Below are 12,710 nucleotides of genomic sequence, written 5' to 3'. Positions count from 1 at the left end.
TTTGAATACCCTATTAATTATTGGCTAAAATATGTTTTGTTCCTGACAAATTATTAAATTTTTTTTTGAGTCCCTGATAAATTATTTATTTGTGTTGAGTTCCTAATAAAATAAAATAAAAATATTTTTGGTCCTTGATATTTGGGTTTAATTCCTGATAAATTAACACATTTTATTTTTGATCTCTAATAAATTTTTTTCATTTTGTATTATTCCCTTTGAAAAATATTTGATAGGGACTAATAATTTTTTATTAGAGACTCAATGCAAATAAATAATTTATTAGGGACCCAAAATAAAATTTTCTAATTTATCAATAACCTAAAACACATTTTAGCCTTAATTAAAATACCTCAGCAACAATCTTATTTTTTCATATCTCTCTCTTTTGTCACATTACATCATCTATCATACTTATATTGTATTTCTTTTTTATCTCTCTTGCTAAGCGTACAAAAAAGGTGTTCAATAACATTTACGGTGTCTAAATATATTTTTCCTTGATATATAATAAACCATAAAAAAATAGCTATGCATATGCATTGACAGTCTAAAACCATTCACAACCTTAGCTTGTACTCCCTCTATTCTCAAATATTAGAAGAAGAAAAATACATTTTTATTGGTCTCAAATATAAGATAATTCCAACTAATTTTACCTTATGTAATGTTATTATCGGTAAAATATTCTTCATTTAATCGAGGTGCTAGTTTTAATAACTTTTTTTTTATTCATATCAAGTTTCAATGATGAGTAAGTTGAAAAAAATTACTATTTAATTAAAATTGATATAATTAAATGTGGTTAACTAACGTTCTTAGTTAACATGCTGTGTTTTTTTCCTTATATTTGAAACCAAAGGGAGTATGATATTCAATGATAGATCCAAAAAAATTTCTTAGTAGGGGCAAGAAATAGTTTAGGATTAATTATGTTTTTGTCCTAAATTTTTTGAAAATTTCATTTTGAACTCCTAAATATTTTTTTTAGTATTTTTGGTCACTATACTTTTACTTTTCCTCCATTAACTATTTTAGTTCTTATTATCGAGTAATAACATTAACTAATGATGTAATATCCATGTTAGGCGATAATAGCCTCATTACTTATCACTGCATCAAGAATTTTGATGGGCAATCACCCATAGTTTTTTTGGGTAAATTATGTTTTTAACGTCTCATAAATTTGTTTGATATTATCAATTAATCTGAATAGATATAATATTAACAACACAATTTATTAAAAAATATATTTGGCCGCCTCTTGCCAAATACACAACAAGTTACTCGACTATTAATGTGACTTGTTATGTCATCTATTGATGTTAATAGGAACTACAACTATTAATAGAAGAAAATTATTGGGATCAAATAATAAAAATGTTTAGAGACTACAAGTAAATTTTATAACAAAAATTAGGGATAAAAAATATAGTTAACCGAATAGTTTATAATATTTTTTCCAAAATAAAAATGACATAATTTTTTTACAAAATGCATAATATCATGACAAAAGAAATTTAAAATATTTAAGTTTTTAAAATTACAATTGTCATCCACGTATTTTCATATTTTAAAAATATATATATTTTTTCATCATAAAAAATGATAAAAATTAAAAGGATAAAATAGTAAAATTAGTATAATTTTTTTCTTATATAATTTTTACATTCATTTAATAATAAGTGTTGGATAATCAACGCTTCAACAAACAAAATTTCCAATACCCACAAAGGATAGTGAGAATATAACAAAGATTATAAGGCAGAAAAAATAATAATGAACACAAGAACCTTTTGCCTACGTCTACCGAACCGTCTAAAAAATATTTCACTATTACAAAATGATTACAAGATCAAAAGTATTTCACTATCACAAAATGATTATAAGATTGTAACTCACCCTAAATTTTTGTATCATTCTACAAACCCGAGTATTCCACACTGAAGAGTTACAAAAAATGATAACAGAGTGACTTTGTGTCGTAATCTATCTTCTCACACGTTCTCTTTACATGTATATCTTATCCACTAATTCTCTTCTCTATTTACAGTAAAGATTGTCACTAACTATAATACATAAGTTATCTTGAAAGTTGAAACAAAAACAATTTTCAATACATTCATTCAAATGAGTTTTATCTAATAAAATGTAATCTTCCACTTTACATTTAAATCACCTATATCTAAGTGGTAAAAATTCAATTTTTATTATGCATTAAATACATTTTATCTTTTGACTTGAAACTCTAGAATAAGTTATCTTATGGGGACAATATTAATTTTTTTATGGGACAATTTTTTTATTACACATATACAAATAAAAGTAAAATCTTGTAGGGGGAATTGCCCCAGGAGCTTACACATGCATAACATCGACATAGTCTATCTCTCTTTAACTTGTTTCTTCTTCTTTTTGTTTGAAAGAATTATTTCTCGTCTTATTTATAAGACACAATTATTTAATTAATCAAAATTTAAAAATATTTAATTAATAATAATAAATTTATCTTAAATTTATTATTTTTTTTTCAAAATTATCATCATTATTAATATTCTTTTATTCTAATTATTTGTGGATGTATTTTTTTTAATGAAGAATATTTCTAATCTAAAATTAATTAATGAAAAAACATTATAGATTAAGTTTCATACAAAAGAACATAGTTATTTCAAATTCGAGTCTTATAAATAGGAATAAATAGAATAAAAATTTTGTTGATTTTTATGATAATTATTTCAAAAATCATATTAATTTACACGTGATTGAATAACATTATAAAATTATTGGATAAACAACTAAATTCGTACTTGAAAGTGTGATGTAATGACATGAAAATTATAAATTTAATTTCTGAATTATAAAAAGTGTTATAAATTAATTCTGCCGTTAATTTTTTTGAGACTATGATATTATTAAGTTATAATGTGATATCATGACAAGAGAGAGGAAGGAAGCAATGGCGAGCAGGTACTGGGCAGTGTCTCTTCCCGTCCCCAACTCCGCATCTCAGCTCTGGAACCAATTCCAGGAACGAATCTCCAAGCATTCCTTCGACACTCCTCTCTACAGAGTAATTCTATTTATAATAATAATCACACTCTCTCTCTGCTATTTGCCTATTGATCTTCTTCTTCTCTGTCGCAGTTCAACATCCCCAACCTCCGCATCGGAACCCTAGACTCTCTCCTCTCCCTCAGCGATGACCTCGCCAAGGTGAATCCTCATTCCACTTTTTTTCCTTTCTCCAAATCACTTATCTTCTCTGATCTTTCATCTCCAATTTAATGCATTATTATTTAGTCCAACAATTTCGTGGAAGGAGTTACGCACAAGATCAGGCGCCAGATTGAGGAGCTCGAGAGAGTTTCCGGCATCGACACCGGCGCCCTCACCGTCGACGGCGTCCCCGTCGATTCCTACTTGACCAGGCTCGCCTTCCGTTTCATAATCAATCTCTGATCTGCGTTTTCTTTTATATTTTATATTACCATGTTATTGGTATGGAGTATCATTGTCTTTGTCGATCACTAATCTTCGTCGGAGAAACTGGTTGGCCACCTCTGGTGGGGTCTCCCTTCCCAGCCATTTTTTATCTGTCTTTTTTTATTGGTTCAGGTTTGTTTGGGATGAGGCAAAGTACCCGACCATGTCGCCTTTGAAGGAGATTGTGGATGGTATTCACAGTCAAGTGGCAAAGATTGAGGATGATCTCAAGGTATATTCAATTACTTGCAGCTTTCTGTTAGATTTAGGAGATGGGTTGTTGTAGCAATATGTTGTTGTGTGGTCTCTGTAGTGCTGAATCGTTCCTTTATAGTGGGATCATGGCTAGCGAATTATAGTAACTATTTTATGGTTGCATGGCTTCTACAAGCTTGTAATCAAGTGAGGTGGAGTGGAGTTGATAATTCAGTTAGTGTAGACTGGTTTTTTTCTATTTAGGAGGGATGCTACATGCTTCAATTCAGACTTGATGTCGAAGCAGAGTAATTTTGGCTCCTTTAAATTAAAAGGGGTTCACTTTGGAAGGAAAAGTTTAGGTTCTCAACCATTTGAGTCAACAGTTGATATTATGGTAAAATATATGCACAATTGGCCAATTGCACATTCATAACAAAGTATGGATTTGTTATAACTTATAACTTATCCCTCACTTTAGATGGGTCGAATCCAAGAGGAACATGCAATTTAATCAATTGTATGTTTTGTTTAAGTCAATATGCTTAAAGTTTTTTCAACTTTTATCCATGTGCATTAGGCTCCCCTGGACTTTAATTGCAAATTAAAACTCAACATCTGATTGGGCAACCTTTTCTTTGATGCCACTATCAAACTGTCAACTGTGGTCAGTTTGGTACTGGTGTAACTCAACCTAAGGATGGTTTTGTAGTCATGCAAAAAAAAGGGATAAGCAAGGTTTTAAATTGCAGTCACAGTTGTGGTTTCGTCGCATTTCATGATATTGCAAGAAATTGTGGACAAATGAAGCCTATTTGAATGCGACACATTTGTGGTCGTGGCAAAATCATGGTCATGGACCTGTTTTAAAACCTTGGGAATAAGACTGAAGCTGTCAATCCCACACTTGTGATGATGATTTACATCATATAAATGACAAAGGATTCACCTCTGTCTCTCTGTTTTAGCTTGCAGAGTCACAGATAGATAGTTCTTTTTCTCATGCCAACATGTTCCGTGATGACCTCTATTAGAGTTATGGGCCCTTTATATTTTGTTTGAATTCTAGTTAGAGGACCTCAGTTTTTCCAATATCATATAGAAGGTTCATTGGTAAATTAATCCAGAAGATAAGGACTGTAGTTTTGTTTTCTGGGTAAATTCTCAAATACCATGGGCCACTTTATCCAGTGGATTTTGCTTTGGTACTGTTCTGGTCGTCATCTGCGATATTAATTTCAGATTGCTCTCACTTTTAAAGGACATCATTTTAGATCCTTAAGTTACATGACATTTTATTATGATCCACCTTAGCCATGAATTATGAGAGACACCTCTAAAGTTGTTTTCTGTAACCCCCAATTGTGAATAATATATCGAAGAACAACATCCCTGCTTATTTTGCATGTTGATTAATTTTCCCGTTTGGCCCTTTAAACTTTGTCTTTCATGCCAGGTTCGTGTTTCTGAGTATAACAATATCCGCAGTCAGCTTAATGCTATCAACCGAAAGCAAACTGGAAGGTGTGTGGATGTTGTTATGACTGGTATAGTTTTCAAATATAGTATGTTCTATTTCTTTGCTGATCTACTTGACTATTTCAGCTTAGCAGTCCGTGATCTTTCCAACTTGGTAAAACCTGAGGACATTGTAACTTCAGAAAATTTAACTACCCTCCTTGCAATTGTTTCCAAGTATTCACAGAAGGATTGGCTCTCAAGCTATGAAACATTGATAAATTATGTGGCAAGTCGTACCATATTAACTCACCAATTTGAATTTCTTTTGCTACTTCCCTTGAATTATTGTTAATGGATCTTGGTTGTAAAATCCCTGTGATTCATCTAAATATCCTGATGATGTTTTTGACATTATTGAATAATTATGAGCATGCTTTTTTTTCTAGCTTTATTCCTTATTCTGATTCTTATTGGGATAAATGTTTTAGGTCCCCAGGTCTTCTAAGAAGTTGTATGAGGATAACGAATATGCTCTTTATACTGTAACACTCTTCAGTCGTGTTGCGGATAATTTTAGAACTAGTGCACGTGAAAAAGGGTTCCAAGTAAGTATTTATGTATATTTCAATTTGTTAATATTGGTAATAATCGTATTCTATAATTTTAAGCCTACCCTACCACTTTTTAATGGAAAGTTGTGGGATGAAGGAATGCATGAGACACCTAATGGCAAGTGTTAGTATCAATGCCAGAGTTGATGAAAGGTGTTTAATTAAACTTTATGTCATTGTATTCAGATTCGTGACTTTGAATACAGTCCAGAAACACATGAGAACCGAAAGCAGGAGTTAGATAAATTGGTACAAGATCAGGAAAGATTGAGGGCTTCTCTGTTGCAATGGTGCTATACCAGCTATGGAGAGGTATTATTTACTTATTTATTACTTAATTTAATTTAATTTGTAGAAGCACCTTAGAATATTATAAGGCAGAATTTAGAGGTAGCAGTAGACAACCAAGGAGATTATAGAAACATGTTAAGTTGAAGGACTATTTCAATCTGGATTTCTTATACCTGGATGTGTCTGTTTCTGTACTAGCCTAGCCAATCTGGGACTGGCATTACACAGTGGTCCTTAGTTTCTGTGCTAATTTACTAGCATTTGTTGACCTTAATTTTATACTTTTCTCACCTTTTATCACTCAACACTTATTCTTGCTCACTACTTTTTACTTTATATTTTTTCAAAGGTTTTCAGTTCCTGGATGCACTTTTGTGCTGTGCGTTTATTTGCTGAGAGCATTCTGAGATATGGTCTGCCACCATCTTTCTTGGTAATATACTCTTCTAAAATCAAAGTGCAGTCTAATGACCCCTGGGATTTTCAAACACTGATCACTGAGTATTGGGTATTCCAGGCATGTGTTTTAGCTCCTTCTGTAAAATCCGAGAAGAAAGTACGTTCTATCCTTGAAGGGTTGACTGATAGCACAAACAGGCAAGTGGCTTATTAATGTCTATGATGTCTGAATATATGGCCATTGGTAATTTTACACACTGCCAAGTCTAATTTACAGAGGCATACAGCAGATGGATTCAAGATCCATGCTTTTTTTTTTTGGGGGGGGGGGGGGGGGGAATAGGGCACACACTAACAGTAACAGCTAAGATCCATGACTGGTTTAATTAATTTGAAGAGTCTGTCAATGAACAGGATGCACAGTGTTGGATAGTACTTAACCTAAGTTTCATGCACCATATTTACATTATTCTTTAAAAGACTTATTTGGTGTTTTTCTTTATGGGTCATCACAATCCTGAATCCTTGACTAATTTAAACTCATTTGAGATGTTGACATGCTTTACAGCTACATGAAAGAGGAGTGGAAGTAAACAGAAGAAATTTGTTTGTGCTTTAGTCAATATATACTATACTAATTCAAAATGACAAAATACGGTACTGGTCACTTTGCAGTTTCCAATATTCAGCAGTTTAAAACATAGGAAGTTGCTGATAGTAGATAGTTATTTGAAATTTTATAAATCTTCTATTCTCTTGACATTCTCTAAATAAATAGTTTGAGATCTGAGTTTGTGGGGCAGGGGAGGAGTGATTCATGTGAGAAAGTCAATCTTATGTAAGAAATTAAAAAGGTGTATTTTGATCAATGTTGGTATGAATGATTAAGAATAAAATATCAAGTAATGTAACTTCAAATTAGTCATGTGATTTCATTAAAGGATCATGTGACATGTCTATCTTAAAGTCACACAACATGAAAAATATTTGACTAATTTTCTGATTGTCTACTAAATCTGAATTTGGGTACTTCTGTTCCTGTAGTATCATGCTTTAGCAGAACTAGCCTTTCTCACATCTTTTGATACAGTGACTATTTTACATGGTAATATTGTACCTTTAAAATGGTTTGTGCAGTGCATACTGGAAGACCGAGGATGAAGTAGGTGCCGGGATGGCTGGCCTAGCAGGTGATGCCGATGCTCACCCCTATGTGTCTTTCACCATCAATGTTGCTTGAGGGCTCTCAGAAACCAGCCCGATACTTAATTTACAATCCATTATGGGCTCCTTTGGACAGCAATAATGCCAATGCAAACAGGATTTGAAGAAGATATTGTACATTACGATCATATTTCATTCTTTGTTATTTATCTATATAATTGAAGCGATCAAAGTTTCAAAAGGGTTTAATGAATTTCAAGGGTAGCGTCTGGTGCCAGGATTGACCATTAGCAACTTGTATTGTTTCGTGTAAGTTTTCTTGTCGGCGATTATATGAACTTGGAGATGTGACATACTCTGGCTCATCCCTTTAGAGAATAATGCAGCCCTGCAGAGTGTAATAATAAACTGTTACTTGGATGCAATAAGGTTGTTTATTGTTGTACTTCTCAATTAATCAATATTTAAAGATGTTTTTCTGGGGTACTTTTTTCGGTTAAATTATTTGAATATTATAAGATTGACATTTTTTTTTTGTGATATCATATGTAATTATTTTTAATTATTTGTTTATTATATACATATATTCTAAAAAATACATCTTAATCAAGAGGTCAATTTTTTGTTCTGTTTTGATGTTTACCAATAGTTTTCATCTATCTATACCCACTCACTACTGTTAGTTATAGCAGGTTTCTTGATTAACTATCCTCGTATATTTTATTAATAAATTATTCTAACGTTTTAGTACTTTTCGTAGAGAACTTTCAAAAGCTCTTCACTTCAAGCTTACTCATTACAGTAGTAGACCTTTGAGCTGCCTCGTGGCTTTTAGTGTGCAATCTTGATATATATGCATTCAGTTCAAAATCATTAAGACCCATAACGAGAAGTCCAACATATCGATCGCGATAGGTGACTGGATTCCCATCAATTTTGTATTTGAGTGCTGCTAGGTGCACCCAGCATTATTGCTGATGCACCCAGCACTAACCACGAAAAGACAAAAATACACTTTACGGATCAAGTTGATCCGTAAGTTAATATTTAAGACTTATGGATCAAGACTTGATCCATAAGTCTTTTACGAATCAACTTGATCCGTAAGTCTTTTACGAATCAACTTGATCTGTAAGTCTTTTTACGGATTAAGTTGATCCGTAAGTCTTAAAAATCAACTTATGAATCAACTTGATTCGTAAGGGAAGAAATTAGCAGAGACAATTTTGTCATTTTTAAAGAATGTTGGGTGCACCAGCAATAATGCTGGGTGCACCTAGCAACAATCTTTGCATTTTCCCCGGAACTAATCACAACAAAAAAGGGATTAAATAGCTAGTAGTTGACTCATGATAACAGTCGTTTAAGAGAGCTGATGATTGCAATACAACAAAAAAGGAACATTTTCCAAAAGAAATAATCAAATAAAGGGAGTAAAAATTATCTCAATCTAGACATTTGCATATGCGTCTGTGCTTATGCACAGACAAGAAAACAAATGAGTATTCCCGTTTGACAATGGCATGTAGAGAACCTAGCATGCAAAATTATATCATTCCTACCTACAAAGTTTTCAGCAAGAGGAGGATGCGAGCAAAACCATCCTCCTAAAAATTCAAAATACTCAAATTTAAGAAAAATGGAAACACGATGTCTGAACTTTAAAAGAATATATTATCCAACCAAGCTCGAGTTCCACTCAAGCAACTTCTGCAATCCTCCTGTTTATTTATGGTGTCCCTATTCACTGGCTTTCTAAGTTTCGTAAACAAACTGTTGAATGTGTCATCATAGGACATTCTATGCCTTTGCAAGCTCAGCATCAGAAGCTAGAGCAGCTGCAGGAGCAGGACCACCAGTGGTTGGCCTGGGAAGGGGAAATTTATTTCATTAGAACGTCAATACTGAAGGAAAACAATATATATGAAAGTATGGAACCCTATCATAAGACTAGCAATTGTGTAAACTTACAATCCGGCAAACAATTTCAATGCATCATATATAACCCATTGGTCTCCAGTAAGAGTTCCAATCATAACAATACGGAAGAGAAGACCACGGGTAAAGAGATCCCACAGGCCAAGCTTCTTCACCGCCTGCATTATACAGTATATAAAATCAAAGAAGCTCGTCAAAAACAGATGCAATATGAAACAATTATACTAAACATGCACCAAGTCTGACACTCACATCACCAACTGTTGCTCCTTTTGCATTGTTCAGAAAAGAGACAAGATTATCAGCAGGATGAGACACAATTGCACAAAGTACACCAGCAATATTTCCAGCAGCAAAACTGACAGCAAGTTGCAGGCCTTTGGTGCACTCATTCTTTGGTGTTGGGATGGCGTGCTTATAGATCAGCTCAACAATGGTCTCAAACGAAGCAAACTTCATCATTGTGTCTGCAAGAAAGAACATTTTTATGTTATACAGGTCATATTATCAGGTATCAGGACCTTTTATATATCAAGTTATAAGATGCAAATGAAACAGACCTCAAACTAATACAACAAAAAACATCAAATTTCACCACCAATATTCACAATGACAAATAGCATCATTTCTCAACAGACAAAAAGTTTCAATTTTTAAACCGAGTAAGAGCACAGAACAAAAATAATAATTCCATATCATGATGAAGGCGGCATAAATAAGATTAAAAAAAAGCTATGAAAAGCATACAATTCACAAACCAACCATACTTTGCAATATGGAAATGCTGAGAACCAATAATACATTATAAATATCATAATATAGTGTGAATAATCAGAGTTGTATAGGCATATGCATCCAAAATCTACAATAAATGACAACTAATTCCCAACAAAAACTGTAATGCAACAGGGAAGTGCCACAATGGCTCAACAATCAGGACATGAGAATTTAGTAACCTGATAAATCTTAAAGTTGGAGTACAAACTAAAACACCATCTATTCTGGTAACCCAAGAGATACCGAACAATGCACAAACACATCCAATTCAGTAAGAGGGCACTAAAAAGTATAATGCAAACTACAAACTATATGGATGGCTTACTTACATGGAATCTGTCGTCCCCATAGAGGCACTAATCCCTTGTACAGCCTGAAATCATAAGACATTTAATAAGATCACAACCGAATCTTAATTCCGAGCATAGATCAACATAGAATGATTACAGTACATCCTCTACCAAAAACAATGTACGAGTTAACAGCATTTGTAAGCATACCCTAAGGTTCCTTCGGATCTGACAAATTTTGGGAGCCCATCAGACAAACCCCTTGCAAAACCTGGCTGAGTTTGGACACGGACCTTCACAGCCTCAAATGGGCAAAGAGCAATATCAGCAATAACCTCAGCAGATGCTGAACCAGCAAGGTAGATCAAGGTCTTGTACTTGCTTGCATACTCTGGGCCAGCAATATCAGAATAGTACTTCTTAAAGAACTCATAGAAGCCAAATTTGCAAGCACCCTGGGCACTGTAACCAAGCAAGGTAGGCACCCAGCCACGGAAAAAGGCCCTGAATCCCTGCTCCTTAAGCCCCTAAATCTAAGCACAATAAGACAGATCGATATATATATATATATATATATATATATATATATATAGAGAGAGAGAGAGAGAGAGAGAGAGAGAGAGAACCTGCATATTACACCTGACTATTTCAAGAGGAGTGAAGGCCAAGTGAGTGAGGCCACAGCTGAGGATTCCACCTTTGGCGCAGGCGGCGTAGAACTCGAGGGAGTACATCTTGGGAATCTTGATCTTGCGTGACTCGCTGGGAGAGGGAATCACGAGGCCGCGCGATCCGGCGTGGAGGTTTTCCGGCGGCGGGGAGGGGGCGGCGGCGGAGGCGGAGTTGAGCATGTGGTGTAGAGGGAGCGTTTTGGAGGAAGAGGAGTAGATGAAAGAGGGGATCAGGGAGTTGCGGCGGGAAGAAGAGTCGGGGAGAGCCATTAGGGCACGGAGAAAGAAAAAGGAGGCAATTGGCTGCACGTTGCATGGTACTTTATATTGGTGGTGTAACAACCAGATGCAGTTTTATCTTTTGAATAGTTGTAGACGTGGTACATGCAGTTGCACACGTGCCATACTTTTAGGATTCAGTTTTTCATACGGTTTTTACTTTTGCTATATATATATATATATACTCTTGTAATCCTTTGGGAGATATAACAGAACTCAATTTCTATATGGTGCCAATTGTGTTGCGGAGAAAATGCAGCGGCGAGAGAGAAGGAAAGGGTCTCTCTCTTTTGTGCGCCATTGGCTGCACGTTGCGTGGTACTTTATATTGGCGCTAACTTTTCTGATTTACCATCTTGACACTAGATAGTTAGGGGGAATGGAAATCAGCTCGCTGGTCGCGACTCAACAACTACTTGTTTAATTTGTGTATGTTTGGTTCTCCTTTTGAGCCAAAAGTTATTTTTATCAAAGGATCAGAATTATTGTTTTTATCCTTTGAACTTTTATTAGAACACATGTCTCGTGATTTTTAACTATAAATTAACCATACAGAATTATAAAAATGTATAAATAAAGATCGAGAGAGAGGTCGAAGGATGAAAGTTAATTTAAAATTTCAATTAACCACCATGAATATTTCAAATTTCCTTTACATATAGATAGATGCTGTTCATAAAAAAATGTTTCAAGCAACCTCTTTTATTGAAAAATATGAAGTAAATTTTTTTAAACAATTATAAAGAGTTAACATAATATATAATCGGCATCATTGTAATATTTTTCAAATAATTTTATAAAGTTGGATTATGTTCAAGAAGACATTTCAATTTATTTTTAATTTTTTTTACTAGTTAAAAAATTTGTTTAATCATTTAGTATACAAACTTTTTTAGTAGCTTCTAACACTTTTTAATATTCTACTTGAAATAATATTTTTTAAAATGATAACTTTATCCTTTAGTTTTTTTTATATTTTTTCTACTTTTATTCTTAATATATTTTATAAAAATTTATTATTTTTTTTAAAAAAATAAATCATGATTTTATTATTTTTATATCATTTTATATTTTTCAATTATTACAATAGTTAATTCTACAAAACACTAATAATTTAATAAATTAGATTTCCAGCTTCCAGCCACCCG

General features: G+C 33.4%; 2 protein-coding genes across 2 annotated transcripts; one reads left to right on the top strand and one right to left on the bottom strand.

The window, feature by feature from the left end:
- The first annotated feature begins 2,902 nt into the window (after positions 1-2,902).
- Positions 2,903-8,093, top strand: LOC100780187 (V-type proton ATPase subunit C). The gene is made up of 11 exons (XM_003548871.4): positions 2,903-3,073; positions 3,148-3,216; positions 3,304-3,431; positions 3,619-3,718; positions 5,138-5,205; positions 5,287-5,428; positions 5,631-5,747; positions 5,940-6,065; positions 6,394-6,477; positions 6,562-6,641; positions 7,581-8,093. The coding sequence occupies exons 1-11, from the start codon at positions 2,936-2,938 to the stop codon at positions 7,681-7,683; spliced, it is 1,155 nt and encodes a 384-aa protein (XP_003548919.2). The 5' UTR covers positions 2,903-2,935; the 3' UTR covers positions 7,684-8,093.
- Positions 8,094-9,118: 1,025 nt separating this feature from the next.
- On the bottom strand, positions 9,119-11,570 carry LOC100801963 (mitochondrial phosphate carrier protein 3, mitochondrial). The gene is given in 5 exon segments (XM_026126031.2): positions 9,119-9,474; positions 9,579-9,703; positions 9,798-10,012; positions 10,652-10,695; positions 10,823-11,570. Coding segments are annotated over 5 exon segments (1,182 nt in total). The 5' UTR covers positions 11,554-11,570; the 3' UTR covers positions 9,119-9,407.
- Positions 11,571-12,710: the final 1,140 nt, after the last annotated feature.

This window comes from Glycine max, chromosome 16 (genome assembly GCF_000004515.6).
Source record: "Glycine max cultivar Williams 82 chromosome 16, Glycine_max_v4.0, whole genome shotgun sequence".
Classification (NCBI taxonomy): domain Eukaryota; kingdom Viridiplantae; phylum Streptophyta; class Magnoliopsida; order Fabales; family Fabaceae; genus Glycine; species Glycine max.
This window is presented reverse-complemented; position numbering and strand designations above follow the sequence as displayed.